Here is a 22,886-nt window from a genome sequence, read left to right as displayed (position 1 = left end):
CCTGAAGGTACCACGTTCATCTGTATGAACAATAGTACGCAAGTATAAACACCATGGGACCACGCAGCCGTCATACCGCTCAGGAAGGAGACGCATTCTGTCTCCTAGAGATGAACGTACTGTGGTGCAAAAAGTGCAAATCAATCCCAGAACAACAGCAAAGGACCTTGTGAAGATGCTGGAGGAAACAGGTACAAAAGTATCTATATCCACAGTAAAACGAGTCCTAAATCGACATAACCTGAAAGGCCGCTCAACAAGGAAGAAGCTACTGCTCCAAAACCACCACAAAAAAGCCAGACTACGGTTTGCAACTGCACATGGGGACAAAGATCGTACTTTTTGGAGAAATGTCCTCTGGTCTGATGAAACAAAAATAGAACTGTTTGGCCATAATGACCATCATTACGTTTGGAGGAAAAAGGGGGAGGTTTGCAAGCCGAAGAACACCATCCCAACCGTGAAGCACGGGGGTGGCAGCATCATGTTTCATGTTTCTAAGTTGTAATTATTTACACCTCTATGGCCTATTTATTGCCTACCTCCCTACTCTTCTACATTTGCACACAATGTACATAGATTCTTTCTATTTTTATTTTCTTTTGTGTTATTGACTGTATGTTTGTTTATGTGTAACTCTGTGTTGTTGTTTTTGTCGCACTGCTTTGCTTTATCTTGTCCAGGTCGCAGTTGTAAATGAGAACTTGTTCTCAACTGGCCTATCTGGTCAAATAAAGGTGAAATGCTGCAGGAGGGACTGGTGCACTTCACAAAATAGATGACATCATGAGGCAGGAAAATTACGTGGATATATTGAAGCAACATCTCAAGACATCAGTCAAGAAATTAAAGCTTGGTCGCAAATGGGTCTTCCAAATGGACAATGACCCCAAGCATACTTCCAAAGTTGTGGCAAAATGGCTTAAGGACTACAAAGTCAAGGTATTGGAGAGGCCATCACAAAGCCCTGGCCTCATCTATAGAAAATTTGTTGGCAGAACTGAAAAAGCGTGTGCGAGCAAGGAGGCCTACAAACCTGACTCAGTTACACCAGCTCTGTCAGGAGGCATGGGCCAAAATTCACCCAACTTATTGTGGGAAGCTTGTGGAAGGCTAACCGAAACGTTTGACCCAAGTTAAACAATTTAAAGGCAACGCTACCAAATACTAGAGTGTATGTAAACTTCTGACCCACTGGGAATGTGATGAAAGAAATAAAAACTTGAAATAAAAACTTTGGCTAAGGTGTATGTAAACTTCCGACTTCATCTGTATGTACACAGAAAACAAGTGTGCAATAAAAATCAAAAACCAAAGAACATAATTATTTTCACAACGTTGAGGTGTGAGACAAGGCTGCAGTTTGAGTCCAAACCGTTTCAACATTTATATCAATGAATTAGCAGACATGTTGGACCCTTCTCCAGCGCCTGGACTCACCCTATTTGACACAGAGGTGAAATACCTGCTATATGCTGATGATTTGGTACTTCTATCACCAACCAAAGAAGGTCTTCAACAGAACCTTAACATTCTAGAGCAATATTGCCATAATTGGGTCCTGGCAGTAAATTTCCCAAAAACGAAAATCATGATTTCCCCCCCAAAAACAGATGTCAGGAACACAAATATAAATTCTCCCTGAACAACACCATAATTGAACACACTACAAATGACTCATACCTTAGTCTGACCACATCTGCATCGGGAAACTTTAATATGGCAGTGAATGCACTCAAAGAAAAAGCCCGCAGAGCATTGTATGCAATAATTATGAAATGATTCCAAATCAGCATCCCAATTAGAATTTGGACCAAAATATTTGACAGTGTAATCCTACCAATAGCTCTTTACGGAAGTGAGGTTTGGGGGCCACTCAATAAACTGGACTTTAAAATGTGGGACAAACATCCAATTGAAGCCCTACATGCAGAATTCTGTCGGAAAATTCAACAAGTCCAGAGAAATACCACAAATAATGCAGGAAGGGCAGAATTGGGCCTCTTTCCAGTGGTAATGTAAATACAGATTAGATCATCAACATTTTGGCTACATCTAAATTCAAGTCCAAATTCAAGTCTGCAATTTAAAGCACTTCAAACCCAAGAGCTGAGCCCAGAAACGAGCCCTCTCAGTCAGCTGGTGTTGGACCTAACCAACCAAGCTGACACCAGCACTGCTTCAAAAGAAAGAATTCCAATAAACAAAATCATGAACCAATCAAAAGGACTCATTTACAACATTGGAAAAACGAAACAAAATCCCAAAGCCGACTAAATTGCTTGCTTGCCCTAAACAGAGAACATGAATTGGCTACTCTGTCATAGATACGAAGCAGAGACAGATTGTTACCAAGTACAGGCTGAGTGACCACCGATTGGCAATAGAAACCGGCAGACATAAAAAGACATGGCTACCCAAAGAGGAGCACGTATGTGGTCACTGCCGAACAGGGGAGGCAGAAACAGAGATTTCACACTTTCTCCTTTACTGTGAGAAATATTCCTCACCAAGAGATTCATTATTCACAGAAATTACTACATTTATTCAAAATTTTTACTTATTAAACCCAGAGGAAAAACTAAAAATACTCATAGGCGAAGGAGCAATGGCTCCTCTTGCAGCCAAATATGTATTTGCCTGCCATAGCCTGAGGGACACTGAATAATAACATCTGCATAGTAAACAGTAACTTACTTATTATTATTGTTATTACTATTACTATTATTATTGTTGTTGTGATTATCATTCCAAATAGTAATGGTATGGGTAGTAGGGTGATGGTAATGATGGTAGTTGTAGTAATGATGATGGTAGTTGTAGTAATGATGATGGTAGTTGTAGTACTGATGATGGTAGTTGTAGTAATGATGGTGGTAGTTGTAGTAATGATGGTGGTAGTTGTAGTAATGATGATGATGATGGTAGTTGTAGTAATGATGATGGTAGTTGTAGTAATGATGATGGTAGTTGTAGTAGTAATGATGATGGTAGTTGTAGTAATGATGATGGTAGTTGTAGTAATGATGGTGGTAGTTGTAGTAATGATGGTTGTAGTTGTAGTAATGATGGATGTAGTAATGATGGTTGTAGTTGTAGTAATGATGATGGTAGTTGTAGTACTGATGATGGTAGTTGTAGTAATGATGATGGTAGTTGTAGTAATGATGGTGGTAGTTGTAGTAATGATGATGGTAGTTGTAGTAATGATGGTGGTAGTTGTAGTAATGATGGTGGTAGTTGTAGTAATGATGATGGTAGTTGTAGTAATGATGATGGTAGTTGTAGTAATGATGGTGTTAGTAGTAGTAATGGTGGTGGTAGTTGTAGTAATGATGATGGTAGTTGTAGTAATGATGATGGTAGTTGTAGTAATGATGGTGGTAGTTGTAGTAATGATGATGGTAGTTGTAGTAGTAATGATGATGGTAGTTGTAGTAGTAATGATGATGGTAGTTGTAGTAATGATGATGGTAGTTGTAGTAGTAATGATGATGGTAGTTGTAGTAATGATGATGGTAGTTGTAGTAGTAATGATGATGGTAGTTGTAGTAATGATGATGGTAGTTGTAGTAATGATGATGGTAGTTGTAGTAATGGTGGTGGTAGTTGTAGTAATGATGATGGTAGTTGTAGTAATGATGATGGTAGTTGTAGTAATGATGATGGTAGTTGTAGTAATGATGATGGTAGTTGTAGTAATGATGATGGTGGTAGTAGTAGTAATGATGATGGTAGTTGTAGTAATGATGATGGTAGTTGTAGTAGTAATGCTGATGGTAGTTGTAGTAATGATGATGGTGGTAGTAGTAGTAATGATGATGGTAGTTGTAGTAATGATGATGGTAGTAGTAGTAATGCTGATGGTAGTTGTAGTAATGATGATGGTAGTTGTAGTAATGATGATGGTAGTTGTAGTAGTAATGATGATGGTAGTTGTAGTAGTAATGATGATGGTAGTTGTAGTAATGATGATGGTAGTTGTAGTAATGATGATGGTGGTAGTTGTAGTAATGATGATGGTAGTTGTAGTAATGATGATGGTAGTTGTAGTAGTAATGATGATGGTAGTTGTAGTAATGATGGAGGTAGTTGTAGTAATGATGATGGTAGTTGTAGTAATGATGATGGTAGTAGTAGTAATGCTGATGGTAGTTGTAGTAGTAATGATGATGGTAGTTGTAGTAATGATGATGGTAGTTGTAGTAGTAATGATGATGGTAGTTGTAGTAGTAATGATGATGGTAGTTGTAGTAGTAATGATGATGGTAGTTGTAGTAATGATGATGGTAGTTGTAGTAGTAATGATGATGGTAGTTGTAGTAATGATGATGGTAGTTGTAGTAGTAATGATGATGGTAGTTGTAGTAATGATGATGGTAGTTGTAGTAATGATGATGGTAGTTGTAGTAATGATGGTGGTAGTTGTAGTAATGATGGTGGTAGTTGTAGTAATGATGGTGGTAGTTGTAGTAATGATGATGGTAGTTGTAGTAGTAATGATGATGGTAGTTGTAGTAATGATGATGGTAGTTGTAGTAATGATGATGGTAGTTGTAGTAATGATGGTAGTAGTTGTAGTAATGCTGATGGTAGTTGTAGTAATGATGGTGGTAGTTGTAGTAATGATGTAATAGTGAAGATGACAGTTATTAGTTAGTTATAGTTTCATTTTCCATGTTTAGCTTTTTATATTTATTACATTTCTACTATTGACTGTTACCATTTTATTGTTATTTTTTTATTTAATTTTGTATTATTATTTACTACCATTTTATGTTATTATTTGTTATTCTTTATCATTTCATTACAATGTATATTGCATACATTGTTACTTTGGCAATATTGACAATGTTTTTCATGCCAATAAAGCAGCTTGAATTTGAATTTGACAGAGAGAGAGACAGAGAGAGACAGAGAGAGACAGAGAGAGAGAGACAGAGAGAGACAGAGAGAGGTGGTAGAGAGAGAGACAGAGAGAGACAGAGACAGAGACAGAGGTGGTAGAGAGAGAGAGAAAGAGAGAGACAGAGAGAGGTGGTAGACAGAGAGAAAGAGAGACAGAGACACAAATAGAGGTGGTAGAGAGAGAGAGACAGATAGAGACAGAGACAGAGAGAGAGAGAAGAGGTGGTAGAGAGACAGAGAGAGGTGGTAGAGAGAGAGAGAGAGAGAGAGAGAGAGAGAGAGAGAGAGAGAGAGAGAGAGAGAGAGAGAGAGAGAGAGAGAGAGAGAGAGAGAGAGAGAGAGAGAGAGAGAGAGAGAGAGAGAGAGAGAGAGAGAGAGAGAGAGAGAGAGAGAGAGAGAGAGAGAGAGAGAGAGAGAGAGAGAGAGAGAGAGAGAGAGAGAAGGGTGGTAGAGAGAGATACAGAGAGAGAGAGGTGGTAGAGAGACAGAGACAGAGAGAGACAAAGACAGAGAGAGAGGTGGTAGAGAGACAGAGAGAGGTGGAGAGAGAGAGAGAGAGAGAGAGAGAGAGAGAGAGAGAGAGAGAGAGAGAGAGAGAGAGAGAGAGAGAGAGAGAGAGAGGAGAGAGAAGGAGAGAGAGAGAGAAGGGTGGTAGAGAGACAGACAGAAAGGTGGTAGAGAGAGAGAGAGAGACAGAGAGAGAGAGGTGGTAGAGAGAGCAGGTTTGTAGCTGCTGACAGTGTATTCCTGTGTTGGACAGCCTGAGAGGCCAGGTCTTTGAAGACAAGATGAATGCCTGCAGTGTCCCTGTGGCCCCTTCTCCCCACTTCCTCCAAGGAGACCGTCTTTTCTGCACTTTGATGCATATCTCCTCTCAATGACGCTAGCTCTCCCTCTCCGCAGATACAAACAGGAAAGCCATGCCAACTCCCCCTGGAAAACTCACTTCCGTAATTGTTATTTTGTTCCAGAGAAGGGGGCGTACCCACCTTGATTTAACACCCCGTCCTCGATGAGCTCATCTTCACTGAAGTCTATGAAGGCTTCCACGTGAGCCAAACACTGAAACGACAAACAAACAGACAGACGTTGAGCGAGAGAGACAGCAATATATGCGGTCCTCGTCACGATCCTCTCTATATTCATTCCTTTGGCAATGATTTAAGTTTCTCGGTCGTGATTGTCTTCTAGGTCAGAGGGATAGACTAAATCATCTCAGTAGACTAAATCATCTCAGTAGACTAAATCATCTCAGTCGACTAAATCCTCTCAGTAGACTAAATCTTCTCAGTGGACTAAATCATCTCAGTGGACTAAATCATCTGTCGACTAAATCATCTGTCGACTAAATCATCTCAGTCGACTAAATCATCTCAGTAGACTAAATCATCTGTCGACTAAATCATCTCAGTCGACTAAATCATCTGTCGACTAAATCATCTGTCGACTAAATCATCTCAGTCGACTAAATCATCTGTCGACTAAATCATCTCAGTCGACTAAATCATCTCAGTCGACTAAATCATCTCAGTCGACTAAATCATCTCAGTAGACTAAATCCTCTCAGTGGACTAAATCATCTCAGTCGACTAAATCATCTCAGTCGACTAAATCATCTCAGTCGACTAAATCATCTCAGTAGACTAAATCATCTCAGTCGACTAAATCCTCTCAGTAGACTAAATCTTCTCAGTGGACTAAATCATCTCAGTGGACTAAATCATCTGTCGACTAAATCATCTGTCGACTAAATCATCTCAGTCGACTAAATCATCTCAGTAGACTAAATCATCTGTCGACTAAATCATCTCAGTCGACTAAATCATCTGTCGACTAAATCATCTGTCGACTAAATCATCTCAGTCGACTAAATCATCTGTCGACTAAATCATCTCAGTCGACTAAATCATCTGTCGACTAAATCATCTCAGTCGACTAAATCATCTCAGTCGACTAAATCATCTCAGTAGACTAAATCCTCTCAGTGGACTAAATCATCTCAGTCGACTAAATCATCTCAGTCGACTAAATCATCTCAGTAGACTAAATCATCTCAGTAGACTAAATCATCTCAGTTGACTAAATCCTCTCAGTCGACTAAATCCTCTGTCGACTAAATCATCTCAGTCGACTAAATCATCTCAGTAGACTAAACAAAGCATCCTCTCCTTGTCTCCCTTCCTGTGCCATGACAGAAGTGAACAGGTGAAGACTTCATCGCTACTGAAATGCAAAGATCTGAATGTTGATTGACACATGGAATGATTGACAGTTCAATAGGCCCACTAGGAGAATGATTGACAGTTCAATAGGCCCACTAGGAGAATGATTGACAGTTCAATAGGCCCACTAGGAGAATGATTGACAGTTCAATAGGCCCACTAGGAGAATGATTGACAGTTCAATAGGCCCACTAGGAGAATGATTGACAGTTCAATAGGCCCACTAGGAGAATGATTGACAGTTCAATAGGCCCACTAGGAGAATGATTGACAGTTCAATAGGCCCACTAGGAGAATGATTGACAGTTCAATAGGCCCACTAGGAGAATGATTGACAGTTCAATAGGCCCACTAGGAGAATGATTGACAGTTCAATAGGCCCACTAGGAGAGGAAACATCAGCCAACTGCAGGTACCCTCCATCCACACATTGTACCAGAGAAACAATAGCAGCATTGTCTGCATGCCGAACTAAGGAAAGGGTGAAACTACAGTAAGTAGATTCCAAACATACTATTTTGACTGTCAAAAATAGAGATTGGATTTTGTTAGACTGCTGACGGTTTTCCTCAGGAAGACCAAGATTAGGCTCTTTTCTGTAGCACTCCTCTCAGGAGAGGTGGTGAAGTGTTGATACCCAGGTCTGGTGTCAAGGTAGAGATCACACGATACACTCTGGGTAGAAGCTGCCCATTGGCACAGATCTAGGATCAGCTGGTTCCTGATCCCTGATCTCTCATCCCTGCTGTCAGACAACTACAGTATAGACAAGACACTCTCTGGACATCACACTTAATCAGACCACTCTAACAATGGCCTGTGGACGACTCGCAGCCAAATGGCAACCACGGCAACTCAAAACAGCTCACCCTAGACTTCTACAGTATCCACAAAGGTCTGAATCCTAACTGTGAGATCTGTGTGTTTTCTATACAACACCACTCAACAACTGCCTGGCTAGCTCAGAGAACAACACGTTGGGTGAAGCCGATCCTGGCTAGCTCAGAGAACAACACGTTGGGTGAAGCCGATCCAGGCTAGGTAACCATCCATGTATTTTCTCCTTCTCTGGGGAACCTACCCGTTTGAGCCTGTAACTCCAGTCCTGGTAGAGGCGGCCCAGCTCCCCGTCCATCTGCCTGAGGGCCTGCCTCCTCTGGGCCTCAGTCTCAGCGTGGATCAGATCCCCCAGGCCCTCCACCTCCGTCAAGCCCAGTTTCCCCGCGTGGAAGGCCCTCCGTGTGAACTCACCTGCCTCCGCAGGCCTCACACCCTCCAGGCTTCCTGCATAACACACACAGCACAGCAAGACAGAGAAAACAGGGTCAAAGTCAGGGTTAATTAGTAACACACACACAGCAAGACAGAGAATTACTCAAACAGGGTCAAAGCCAGGGTTAATTAGTTACACAAACACAGCAAGACAGAGAATTACTCAAACAGGGTCAAAGCCAGGGTTAATTAGTTACACACACACAGCAAGACAGAGAATTACTGAAACAGGGTCAAAGCCAGGGTTAATTAGTTACACACACACAGCAAGACAGAGAATTACTGAAACAGGGTCAAAGCCAGGGTTAATTAGTTACACACACACAGCAAGACAGAGAATTACTCAAACAGGGTCAAAGCCAGGGTTAATTAGTAACACACACACAGCAAGACAGAGAATTACTCAAACAGGGTCAAAGCCAGGGTTAATTAGTTACACACACACAGCAAGACAGAGAATTACTGAAACAGGGTCAAAGCCAGGGTTAATTAGTTACACACACACAACAAGACAGAGAATTACTCAAACAGGGTCAAAGCCAGGGTTAATTAGTTACACACACACAGCAAGACAGAGAATTACTCAAACAGGGTCAAAGCCATGGTTAATTAGTTACACACACACAACAAGACAGAGAATTACTCAAACAGGGTCAAAGCCATGGTTAATTAGTTACACACACACAGCAAGGCAAAGACAACACTGGGGTCACTAATAAGGTTCCCTATCGTTCACAAGCCAAGGTTACTAAGGTTCACTAAGGCAATGTACACTACCGTTCAAAAGTTTGGGGTCACTTAGAAATGTCCTTGTTTTTGAAAGAAAAGCTAATTTTTTTGTACATTAAAATAACATCAAATTGATCAGAAATACAGTGTAGACATTGTTAGTTGTAAATTACTATTGTAGCTGGAAACGGCAGACTTTTTATGGAATATCAACATTGGCGTACAGAGGCCCATTGTCAGCAACCATCACTCCTGTGTTCCAATGGCACGTTGTGTTAGCTAATCCAAGTTTATCATTTTAAAAAGCTAATTGATCATTAGAAAACCCTTTTACAATTATGTTAGCACAGCTGAAAACTGTTGTTCTGATTAAAGAAGCAATAAAACCGGCCTTCTTGAGACTAGTTGAGTATCTGGAGCAGCATTTGTGGGTTCAATTACAGGCTCAAAATGGCCAGAAACAAAGAACTTTCTTCTGAAATTCGTCAGTCTATTCTTGTTCTGAGAAATTAAGCCTATTCCATGCAATAAATTGCCAAGAAACTGAAGATCTCGTACAACGCCGTGTACTACTCCCTTTACAGAACAGCGCAAACTGGCTCTAACAGAATAGAAAGAGGAGTGGGAGGCCCCGGTGCACAACTGAGCAAGAGGACAAGTGCATTAGAGTGTCTAGTTTGAGAAACAGACGCCTCACAAGTCCTCAACTTTTTGTACACTCAGTGGGTAATTTTACATAGACAGTAATAAATCAATATTAAACTGATTATGGCAGTAGGCCGAGTATGGCATTAGTCATGTAAACACCTTACTCTGCTTATCTTAATTGGCATAAGGTCATAATCAAAGTAAGCATACGCTGATTAAAACACCTGGTTTTCTGAGCCATCTTTCAAATGAAACGTACATGGTTTAACCAGCGTTCCAGCGGTGTATTTGATCTCCACATGAGCCAGCACCAGCCGAGCGAACCTCCCTCTTCAGAGCGAGTGAAGTTAGTTTGGAACACCTACTTTTATGCGTCTTAGAAGTAGTTTTCACGTACAAACTTTATTTATCTGAACTCAGATCTGCTTCCCAAAAATAACATGGTCACTGTGTTAGAACGTTTATTTTGATTGACGGTTTTCTGTATTTATCAGAGTACCACCGGGTAGCCTGATTTCTGTATTTATCAGAGTACCACCGGGTAGCCTGATTTCTGTATTTATCAGAGTACCACCGGGTAGCCTGATTTCTGTATTTATCAGAGTACCACCGGGTAGCCTGATTTCTGTATTTATCAGAGTATCATCGGGTAGCCTGATTTCTGCATTTATCAGAGTACCATCGGGTAGCCTGATTTCTGCATTTATCAGAGTACCATCGGGTAGCCTGATTTCTGCATTTATCAGAGTACCACCGGGTAGCCTGATTTCTGTATTTATCAGAGTATCATCGGGTAGCCTGATTTCTGCATTTATCAGAGTACCATCAGGTAGCCTGATTTCTGCATTTATCAGAGTATCATCGGGTAGCCTGATTTCTGTATTTATCAGAGTACCATCAGGTAGCCTGATTTCTGCATTTATCAGAGTACCAAAAGGTAGCCTGATTTCTGCATTTATCAGAGTACCACCGGGTAGCCTGATTTCTGTATTTATCAGAGTACCATCAGGTAGCCTGATTTATGCATTTATCAGAGTATCATCAGGTAGCCTGATTTCTGTATTTATCAGAGTACCATCAGGTAGCCTGATTTATGCATTTATCAGAGTATCATCAGGTAGCCTGATTTCTGTATTTATCAGAGTACCATCAGGATTATTAGGGAAATCATTCTTCTTGCAAAGTATGTACAAGTTTTAATCAAACTATTATATTAATCTGATTATCCACATTTAACACATTATTGTGTGCATGTGACCGTGCTCAGTGTATATTTGTAGGCGTATTTAATGTTATGTGTCCGCTGGCTGCTTGTCTCCTTGTCGTCCTGAGAAATACACACACTGCCAGAAAGAGACAAACCCCCTAACCGGCTCTGGGCTCATGGAGGTTCAGAGTTGAAGGGTCATTCTGGGGTCACTGTGAGTGGCAAAAACAACACTGGCAACGAGGTAAGGTGTTTTTGTTCGAACCTTTACAGAACTTAATTTATTGGTTGTCAATATGGTGGCCTGATCCTTACACGCTCTAGAGACAGCTGACGTGTCCAGAGACAGCTGACTGTTGTACTACTACAGCGTTAATAAAGAAGAACAATGCTGATAGCTACAGGAGACAACAGGATTATATAATCGTCAGCTTTATGTATTGTGTTGTTGACTGGCTGTTCTGAGAAGATGCAAATCTGAGACACTGCACAGTTTACATTCATTTATATAACACTGCCCCCTAGCAGCCAAACAGGAACATTGCAAGGAGGCTGACAACAGTTCTGCATTGCTCTCGAGTTCAAGGAAAGTGTTTGCAGGAAGGAAAGCAACGCAGACAACCAGATGAAACAGCTACAAGAACACTTATCTCCTCTAGCCTCTAGCCTAGTACTACATATATATATATATATATATATATATATATATATATATATATATATATATATATATATACACACACTATCGTTGAAAAGTTTGGGGTCACTTAGAAATGTCCTTGCTTTTGAAAGAATTATTATTTTTTGGTCCATTAAAATAACATCAAATTGATCAGAAATACAGTGTAGACATTGTTCATGTTGTAAATTACTATTGTAGCTGGAAATGGCTGATTTTTAATGGAATATCTACATAGGCGTACAGAGGCCCATTATCAGCAACCATCACTCCTGTGTTCCAATGGCACGTTGTGTTAGCTAATCCAAGTTTATCATTTTAAAAAGCTAATTGATCATTAGAAAAACCTTTTGCAATTATGTTAGCACAGCTGAAAACTGTTTTGCTGCTTAAAGAAGCAATAAAACGGGCCTTCTTTTGACTAGTTGAGTATCTGGAGCATCAGCAGATACACTCTGGACATCACACTCAATCAGACCACTCATATATCTCTACAAATGACTGTGCTCTAACCTAGTTCCATATCTCTTATCATACGACTGTGTGTTTACCTAGGGCTTGTAAGACAGCTGTGATGACTGCAGGACCTCCGTGAATATGAAACTCTGCACTGTCTTCCCCTGTGAAGCTGTGGGGACCTGACAAGAAAGCACAACAACATTCACAACAACATTGGATAAGACAAACAAGAACAGCTACTATGAGATGCTTATATATTTTTTTTAATCAAAATGCATTGTGGGTTTATCCAATAATAACTGTGAGATGTCCTCTAGGACTGATCTGACCTTTGAACCAGAGGACCAGTCCTCGGTCCAGCAACTCTTTGGACTGGGGGTCAGTGATCCTCCGTAGCAGGGCGGTACGAGGAGGGGGTAGAGCCTGGGTCAGACCTGCCATGTTTCTCAGGACCATGGAGGAGGCAGGACCACTGACACGGACCACCGCCACCCCACACCTGCCGTGGCCCGACGACAGGGCAAAGATGGTCTCAGCATCGCATACCGCTCTGGTCGGGATACACAGGCCCCTCGCTGATGGAGATGCTCTGCTGAAGACATTTATAGAATTGTCAAGCGACTGGGTGCTTGAAAAGTGCGATATACACTGCTCAAAAAAATAAAGGGAACACTTAAACAAAACAATGTAACTCCAAGTCAATCACACTTCTATGAAATCAAACTGTCCACTTAGGAAGCAACACTGATTGACAATAAATTTCACACGCTGTTGTGCAAATGGAATAGACAAAAGGTGGAAATTATAGGCAATTAGCAAGACACCCCCAAAAAAGGAGTGATTCTGCAGGTGGTGACCACAGACCACTTCTCAGTTCCTATGCTTCCTGGCTGATGTTTTGGTCACTTTTGAATGCTGGCGGTGCTCTCACTCTAGTGGTAGCATGAGACGGAGTCTACAACCCACACAAGTGGCTCAGGTAGTGCAGTTCATCCAGGATGGCACATCTATGCGAGCTGTGGTAAAAAGGTTTGCTGTGTCTGTCAGCGTAGTGTCCAGAGCATGGAGGCGCTACCAGGAGACAGGCCAGTACATCAGGAGACGTGGAGGAGGCCGTAGGAGGGCAACAACCCAGCAGCAGGACCGCTACCTCCGCCTTTGTGCAAGGAGGTGCACTGCCAGAGCCCTGCAAAATGACCTCCAGCAGGCCACAAATGTGCATGTGTCAGCATATGGTCTCACAAGGGGTCTGAGGATCTCATCTCGGTACCTAATGGCAGTCAGGCTACCTCTGGCGAGCACATGGAGGGCTGTGCGGCCCCACAAAGAAATGCCACCCCACACCATGACTGACCCACCGCCAAACCGGTCATGCTGGAGGATGTTGCAGGCAGCAGAACATTCTCCACGGCGTCTCCAGACTCTGTCACGTCTGTCACATGTGCTCATGTGCTCAGTGTGAACCTGCTTTCATCTGTGAAGAGCACAGGGCGCCAGTGGCGAATTTGCCAATCTTGGTGTTCTCTGGCAAAAGCCAAACGTCCTGCACGGTGCTGGGCTGTAAGCACAACCCCCACCTGTGGACGTCGGGCCCTCATACCACCCTCATGGAGTCTGTTTCTGACCGTTTGAGCAGACACATGCACATTTGTGGTCTGCTGGAGGTCATTTTGCAGGGCTCTGGCAGTGCACCTCCTTGCACAAAGGCGGAGGTAGCGGTCCTGCTGCTGGGTTGTTGCCCTCCTACGGCCTCCTCCACGTCTCCTGATGTACTGGCCTGTCTCCTGGTAGCGCCTCCATGCTCTGGACACTACGCTGACAGACACAGCAAACCTTTTTACCACAGCTCGCATTGATGTGCCATCCTGGATGAACTGCACTACATGAGCCACTTGTGTGGGTTGTAGACTCCGTCTCATGCTACCACTAGAGTGAGAGCACCGCCAGCATTCAAAAGTGACCAAAACATCAGCCAGGAAGCATAGGAACTGAGAAGTGGTCTGTGGTCACCACCTGCAGAATCACTCCTTTTTTGGGGGTGTCTTGCTAATTGCCTATAATTTCCACCTTTTGTCTATTCCATTTGCACAACAGCATGTGCAATTTATTGTCAATCAGTGTTGCTTCCTAAGTGGACAGTTTGATTTCACAGAAGTGTGATTGACTTGGAGTTACATTGTGTTGTTTAAGTGTTCCCTTTATTTTTTTGAGCAGTGTATATATACACTGAACAAAAATATAAAACGCTACATGGAACAATTTCTAAGATTTTCATGAGTTCCAGTTCATGTAGGGAAATCAGTCATTAGGCCATAATCTATGGATTTCACATGACTGGGAATACAGATATGCATCAGTTGGTCACAGATACCTTTTTAAAAAAGGTAGGGGCGTGGATCAGAAAACCAGTCAGTATCTGGTGTGACCACCATTTGCCTCATGCAGCGCAACACATCTCCTTCGCATAGAGTTTATCAGGCTGACGATCGTGGACTCGGACACCACTACACCGATTTCTCAGAAACTTGGTGTACAGCATCTCAAGACTAAGATCTTCAAAAGCAGTTGATATCGTAAACATCATGGCCGCTGTGAGCCAATGAAGTTGAGTGAGGTCGGGCCTGACAATTCAAGTCAGTCTTGGAGGGAAGGCTCTGAGGGAAGACTAAGGCCATGAGGGAAGGCCCTGAGGGAAGGCCATGAGGGAAGACTAAGGCCATGAGGGAAGGCCCTGAGGGGCCATGAGGGAAGGCCCTGAGGGAAGGCCATGAGGGAAGGCCCTGAGGGAAGGCCATGAGGGAAGGCCCTGAGGGAAGGCCATGAGGGAAGGCCATGAGGGGCCATGGGGGAAGGCCATGAGGGAAGGCCCTGAGGGGCCATGAGGGAAGGCCCTGAGGGAAGGCCATGAGGGAAGGCCCTGAGGGAAGGCCATGAGGGAAGGCCCTGAGGGAAGGCCCTGAGGGAAGGCCATGATGAAGGCCCTGAGGGAAGGCCCTGAGGAAAGGCCATGAGGGAAGGCCATGAGGGAAGGCCCTGAGGAAAGGCCATGAGGGAAGACGAAGGCCATGAGGGAAGGCCATGAGGGAAGGCCCTGAGGAAAGGCCATGAGGGAAGGCCACGAGGGAAGGCCATGAGGGAAGACTAAGGCCACGAGGGAAGGCCATGAGGGAAGGCCCTGCTGGCCATGCATCTCAATACTCTACAATGTTTCCTGAAGTCTGCACTGGTCCACTACCCACATGGATTCAAAAGTATACGATTGGTGAGACTACCAGAGATGAAGTCAGGACCAGAACCCTTTAAATCCAGACCAAGAGCTTTTAAGACCCAGTGCAAGGACCAGTGGATCGAGACCATGCCCTGACCAAGACCAGGTTAAACGAGTAAAAATAGTATAGTACAGTATAGTTCCGTACAATACAGTCTAGTATAGTACAGTATAGTTCAGTACAGTAGTCTAGTATAGTACAATATAATTCAGTACAGTAGTCTAGTATAGTTCAGTACAGTACAGTCTAGTATAGTACAGTATAGTTCAGTACAGTAGTCTAGTATAGCACAGTATAGTTCAGTACAGCAGTCTAGTATAGTACAGTATAGTTCTGTACAGTACAGTCTAGTATAGCACAGTATAGTTCTGTACAGTACAGCCTAGTATAGTACATTACAGTAAAGTACAGTACAATACAGTAGATTCAGTACAGTATAGTACACTACAATTATGTTCAGTACATTACAACACAGTATAGTTCAGTACAGTAGTCTAGTATAGTACAGTATAGTTCAGTACAGTAGTCTAGTATAGTACATTACAGTAAAGTACAGTACAATACAGTAGATTCAGTAAAGTACAGTATAGTACACTACAATTATGTCCAGTACATTACATTACAACACAGTACAGTTCAGTACATTACAGTACAGTACATTACAACACAGTACAGTTCTGTACATTACAGTACAACACAGTACAGTACAGTTCAGTACATTACAGTTCAGTACAGTACATTACAGTTCAGTACATTACAGTTCAGTACATTACATTACAGTACAGTTCAGTTCAGTACATTACATTACAGTTCAGTACATTAAAGTACAGTACATTACAACACATTACAGTTCAGTACATTACAGTACAGTACAGTTCAGTACATTACAGTACAGTTCAATCAAATGTATTTATAAAGCACTTCTTACATCAGCTGATGTCACAAAGTGCTGTACAGAATCCCAGCCTAAAATCCCAAACAGCAAGCAATGCAGGTGTAGATGCACGGTGGCTAGGAAAAACTCCCTAGAAAGGCTGGAACCTAGGATGAAACCTAGAGAGGAACCATGCTATGAGGGGTGGCCAGTCCTCTTCTGGCTGTGCCGGGTGGAGATTATAACAGAACATGGCCAAGATGTTCAAATGTTCATAGATGACCAGCAGGGTCAAATAATAATAATCACAGTGGTTGTAGAGGGTGCAACAGGTCAGCACCTCAGGAGTAAACGTCAGTTGGCTTTTCATAGCCGATCATTCAGAGTTTCTCTACCGCTCCTGCGGTCTCTAGAGAGTTGAAAACAGCAGGTCAGGTAGCACGTCCGGTGAACAGGTCAGGGTTCCATAGCCGCAGGCAGAACAGTTGAAACTGGAACAGCAACACGACCAGGTGGACTGGGGACAGCAAGGAGTCATCAGGCCAGGTAGTCCTGAGGCATGGTCCTAGGGCTCAGGTCCTCCGAGAGAAGGAAAGAAAGAAAGAAAGAGAGAGAGAGAAGAAGAAGAGAGAATTAGAGAGAGCATACTTAAATTCACACAGGACACCGTGTAAATAATAATAATAAATAATAATAATAAATAATAATGTGCATTCTTTTCGTCAAAGAAGTTCATGAATTTATCACTGCTGAAGTGAAAGCCATCCTCTCTTGGGGAATGCTGCTTTTTAGTTAGCTTTGCGACAGTATCAAAAATAAATTTAGGATTGTTCTTATTTTGAAAAATAGGATGATCGAGCAGCAGTGAGGGCTCTTTGATACTGCACGGTACTGTCTTTCCAAGCTAGTCGGAAGAGTAGTTTGTTTTTAGTTTTTAGGGGTGCGACTGCATCTAGGGATTTACGCAAGGCTAAATTGAGTTCCTCAGTTAGGTAGTTAACTGATTTTTGTACTCTGACGTCCTTCGGTAGGTGGAGGGAGTCTGGAAGGGCATCTAGGAATCTTTGTGTTGTCCGAGAATTTATAGCACGGCTTTTGATGATCCTTGGTTGGGGTCTGAGCAGATTATTTGTTGAGATTGCAAACGTAATAAAATGGTGGTCCGATAGTCCAGGATTATGAGGAAAAACATTAAGATCCACAACATTTATTCTGCGGGACAAAACTAGGTCCCGAGTATGACTGTGGTAGTGAGTAGGTCCGGAGACATGTTGGACAAAACCCACTGAGTCAATGATGGCTCCGAAAGCCTTTTGAAGTGGGTCTGTGGACTTTTCCATGTGAATTTTAAAGTTACCAAAAATTTAAATATTATCTGCTATGACTACAAGGTCCGATAGGAATTCAGGGAATTCAGTGAGGAATGCTGTATACGGCCCAGGATGCCTGTAAACAGTAGCTATAAAAAGTGATTGAGTAGGCTGCATTGATTTCATGACTAAAAGCTCAAACGATGAAATGTTTCAGTCAGGCCAATCACATCAAGGATATGATCAGTTCATTGACTATAACTGCCTTGGAAGTGAGGGATCTAACACTAAGTAGCCCTATTTTGAGATGTGAGACATCACAATCTCTTTCAATAGTGACAGGAATGGAGGAGGTCTTTACTCCAGTGAGATTGCTAAGGCGAACACCGCCATGTTTAGTTTTGCCCAACCTAGATCGAGGCACAGACACGGTCTCAATGGGGATAGCTGAGCTGACTACACTGTGCTAGTGGCAGACTCCACTAAGCTGGCCTGCACCCTATCTCATTGTGGACCTAGGGGAGTTAGAGCCCTGTTTATGTTCGTAGATAAGATGAGAGCACCCCTCCAGCCAGGATGGAGTCCGTCACTCCTCAGGCTTGGTCCTGTTTGTGGGTGAGTCCCAGAAAGAGGGACAATTATCTACAAATTCTATCTTTTGGCAGGGGCAGAAAACAGTTTTCAACCAGCGATTGAGTTGTGAGACTCTGCTGTAGAGCTCATCACTCCCCCTAACTGGGAGGGGGCCAGAGACAATTACTAGATGCCGACACATCTTTCTAGCTGATTTACACGCTGAAGCTATGTTGCGCTTGGTGACCTCTGACTGTTTCATCCTAACATCGTTGGTGCCGATGTGGATAACAATATCCCTATACTCTCTACACTCACCAGTTTAAGCCTTAGCCAGCACCATCTTCAGATTATCCTTAACGTCGGTAGTCCTGCCCCCTGGTAAACAGTGTATGATTGCTGGATGATTCATTCTAAGTCTAATACTGCGGGTAATGGAGTCGCCAATGACTAGGGTGTTCAATTTGTCAGAGCTAATGGTGGGAGGCTTCGGTGTCTCAGACCCCGTAACGGAAGGAGGAGAGACCAGAGAAGGCTCGGCCTCTGACTCCGATCCGTTGCTTAATGGGGAGAACCAGTTGAAAGTTTCTGTCGGCTGAATGAGCGACACCGGTTGAGCATTCCTACAGCATTTCCTTCCAGAAGCCATGAGAAAGTTGTCCGGCTGCGGGGACAGTGCGGGGGGATTTATACTAACGTTACTATCTGTACTTACTGGTGGCACAGACGCTGTTTCATCCTTTCCTACACTTACATTACCCTTGCCTAACGATTGCGTCTGAAGCTGGGCTTGCAGCACAGCTATCCTCGCCGTAAGGCGATCGTTCTCCTGTATATTATGAGTACAGCGACTGCAATTAGAAGGCATCATGTTAATGTTTCTACTTAGCTTCGGCTGGTGGAGGTCCTGACGAACCACGTCCAGATAAAGCGTCCGGGGTGAAAAAGTTGAATGAAAAGTCGAGCGAGGGAAGAAAAAATATATATAAAACAGTAATTAAAAAGTAAAAAACGTAAAGTTGGCAGGTAGCAAAGTAAGGTTAGCAACAAACCGCCCAGCAGCACGTAAACAAGTCTACAGGTTGTGACCGGTTCAGTACATTACAGCACAGTACAATTCAGCACAGTACATTACAGTTCAGTACATTACAGTACATTACAGCACAGTTCAGTTCAGTTCAGTTCAGTACATTACATTACAGTTCAGTACATTACAGTACATTACAGCACAGTTCAGTACATTACATTACAGTACATTACAGTTCAGTACATTACAGCACAGTTCAGTACATTACATTACTGTACATTACAGTGCAGTACATTACAGCACATTGCAGTACAGTACATTACAGTACATTACAGTTCAGTACATTACAGCACATTGCAGTACAGTACATTACAGTACATTACAGTTCAGTACATTACAGTACATTACAGCACATTGCAGTACAGTACATTACAGTACATTACAGTTCAGTACATTACAGCACATTGCAGTACAGTACAGTACAGTACATTACAGTTCAGTACATTACATTACAGTTCAGTACATTACAGCACATTGCAGTACAGTACATTACAGTACATTACAGTTCAGTACATTACAGTACAGTTCAGTACATTACAGCACATTGCAGTACAGTACAGTACAGTACAGTTCAGTACATTATAGAATTCTAATGTTGGGCCGAATATACATCTACATTGAGTGCAGAAAACATTAAGAACACCTCTTTCCATGACATAGACTGACCAGGTGAATCCAGGTGAAAGCTATGATCCCTTATTGATGTCACTTGTTAAATCCACCTCAGAGTAGATGAAGGGGAGGAGACAGGTTAAAGAAGGACGTTTAAGTCTTGAGACAATTGAGAAATGGATTGTGTATGTGTGCCATTCAGAGGGTGAATGGGCAAGACAAAATAATGAAGTGCCTTTGAACGGGATATGGTAGTAGGTGCCAGGCGCACCGGTTTGTGTCAAGAACTGCAATGCTGTTGGGTTTTTCACACTCAACGGTTTACCGTGTGTATCAAGAATGGTCCACCACCCAACGGACATCCAGCCAACTTGACACAACTGTGAGAAGCATGGGAGTCAACATGGCCCAGCATCCCTGTGGAACGCTTTCAACACCTTGTAGAGTCCATTCCCCGATAAATTGAGGTTGTTCTGAGGGCAAAAGGATGGGTGCAACTCAATACTAGGAAGGTGTTCTTAATGTTTTGTCCACTCAGTGTATTTGTGCTATTGGAGGGTTGGGGCCCTTGCAGGCATGTCAATACTCTGCACTTTTTCCCTGAAGTGTGCAGTTGTCCACTACCCACATGGTGGTTCTCTGTAGCTCAGTTGGTAGAGCATGGCGCTGGCAAAATAGTGGGTTCGATTCTCACGACCACCCAAGTGTAAAGAATGTATGCAAGCATGACTAGGTGGCTTCGGATGAAAGCGACCTGCTGAATGGAATGTTATATGATTTGTGAAACACTGGAACCTGCAATTCATCCACATACAGGGCATTCTGAAAGTATTCAGACCCCTTGACTTTTTCCACATTTTGTTACGTTACAGCCTTATTATGAAATGGATTAAATTTCCCCCCCCCCCTCTCTAAATAAATATCACATTTACATAATTATTCAGACGCTTTCCTCAGTACTTTGTTGAAGCACCTTTGGCAGTGATTACAGCCTTGAGTCTTCTTGGGTATGACTCTACAAGCTTGGCACACCTGTATTTGGGGAGTTTCTACTATTCTTCTCTGCAGATCCCCTCAAGCTCTGTCAGGTTGGATGGGGAGCGTTGCTGCACAGCTATTTTCAGGTCTGTTCAGAGATGGTCAATCGGGTTCAAGTCCGGGCTCTGGCTGGGCCACTCAAGGACATTCAGAGACTTGTCCCGAAGCCACTCCTGCGATGTCTTTGCTGTGTGCTTAGGGTCATTGTCCTGTTGGAAGGTGAACCTTCACCCCAGTCTGAGGTCCTGATGGTTCACCCATCTCCACAGAGGAAGTCTAGAGTTTTGTCAGAGTGACCATTGGGTTCTTGGTCACCTCCCTGACCATGGCCCTTCTCCCCTAATTGCTCAGTTTGGCCGGGCGGCCAGCTCTAGGAAGGGCCTTGGTGGTTCCAAACTTCTTCCATTTAAGAATGATGGAGGCCACTGAGTTCTTAGGGACCTTCAACGCTGCAGACATTCTTTGGTACCCTTCCCCAGATCTATACCTCGACACAATCCTGTCTCGGCGCTCTACGGACAATTCCTTCAACCTCATGGGTTGGTTTTTGCTCTGACATGCACTGTCAACTGTGGGGCCTTATATAGACAGGTGTGTGCCTTTCCAAATCATGTCCAATCAATTGAATTTACCACAGGTGGACTCCCAAGTTGTAGAAATAGCTCAAGGATGACCAATGGAAACAGGATGCACCTGAGCTCAATTTCAAGTCTCATAGCAAAGGGTCTGAATACTTATGTAAATAAGGTATTTCTGTTTTTAATACATTTGCTAAAATTTCAACACATTTTTTTCTCACTTTGTCATTATGGGGTATTGTGTGTAGATTCCTGAGGGAAATGTTTTAATTAATCCATTTTAGAATAAGGCTGTAACGTAACAAAATGTAGAAAAAGTAAAGGGGTCTGAATACTTTCATAGTGTTCAACCATGAGGTGAGCACGGCTCAGAGGACTAGTGCCTTAGTAATACATATCAACACAAGGCAGCCGAGGGTCAAACCTTACCCCTGCATCTTTGACAGACATCCCTGGACAGTGAGGGGTGTTGTACCAGAAACACATTTTATGACTTGTAAAATAAGGCGTAATATTTGAGCAAGCGAAAACGGGACTTAAAAGGGCTTGGACCCCGGGTCATCGCCGCTTCCAACTATATGTATTATTATTGCTCATTTTAAGGCAGGGAAGACAAGTCAGATCATGGGACTGTTATATGGCTGGGTAACAAAATGTGGGTTATCGATCTGTTAAGGGATATATTGGTTATAAAACGGTAGAAGTATGGTTATGATCAGGATACATTTAATTGAAATAAAAGCAACTAGCCCCGAGAGTTTTGACTAACCTGAATGTCTTGAGGGTGTGAATAGCGCTTCTCCACAATCCCCAAGTGCATGGCGACATTATGATTCAAAGCAAATCACAACAAATGTTGCATAGCTGCTCTGCCCATTGTATGTAGATAGCTAGGTTATGTGTAGACCCTATTCTCGGCAGAAGCTATAACAACTACAGTTGTCCATGTGAAATGTTACCATCGTTTAGTCAAAAGGCAAATCTCACGTGAGATTGACTCGAGGCATTCTGTCAAACGTTCTGGTGGTGACTGAAATACTTGAATATGGCAGTTAGACAACGCAGAGTTGTATTTACTATCTATCGGCGACATTCAGCTCACAAACTCCCATCGCCTGTCTCCATGCTGATTTCTTTCCGTTTCCAAAAAGACGAAAACATGTTAATACTACGGATGGTTTGTATTGGTCTGGAGTCCTCAATCTCGTTAATGATGCATGGATGTAACTGGTCCAACTACCGTCAATCAAGAATATGCCCTCCTCTTTTGTGCTATCAAAATGGGTCCGTGCTGCTACTGCAGCGACATCATTTGCGCAATTTTGCATTCTGTTGATTTTGCATATATATGACATCATTCGCTGACCTTGTTACTTAATATCGTTTTGTTCAACGTTGTAGCAGAGATCTTAAATATAATG

General features: G+C 42.8%; 1 protein-coding gene across 3 annotated transcripts in view; it reads right to left on the bottom strand.

The window, feature by feature from the left end:
* The window catches only part of gtpbp3 (GTP binding protein 3, mitochondrial), a 33,651-nt gene extending 11,027 nt beyond the window's left edge, over positions 1 to 22,624 (bottom strand). The window contains exons 1-5 of one of the 3 annotated variants that reach the window (XM_071346397.1): positions 22,235 to 22,624; positions 12,454 to 12,716; positions 12,217 to 12,303; positions 8,212 to 8,414; positions 5,898 to 5,970 (exon numbers count right to left, since the gene is read on the bottom strand). In XM_071346397.1, coding sequence (XP_071202498.1) covers positions 5,898 to 5,970; positions 8,212 to 8,414; positions 12,217 to 12,303; positions 12,454 to 12,716; positions 22,235 to 22,293 — 685 coding nt within the window. In that variant the 5' untranslated portion in view covers positions 22,294 to 22,624. The remainder of the gene's footprint in view (positions 1 to 5,897; positions 5,971 to 8,211; positions 8,415 to 12,216; positions 12,304 to 12,453; positions 12,717 to 22,234) is intronic. The other 2 variants (XM_071346398.1, XM_071346399.1) reach the window with 2 other exon arrangements.
* Positions 22,625 to 22,886: the final 262 nt, after the last annotated feature.

The sequence above is a fragment of the Salvelinus alpinus genome, chromosome 16 (assembly GCF_045679555.1).
Source record: "Salvelinus alpinus chromosome 16, SLU_Salpinus.1, whole genome shotgun sequence".
Classification (NCBI taxonomy): domain Eukaryota; kingdom Metazoa; phylum Chordata; class Actinopteri; order Salmoniformes; family Salmonidae; genus Salvelinus; species Salvelinus alpinus.
This window is presented reverse-complemented; position numbering and strand designations above follow the sequence as displayed.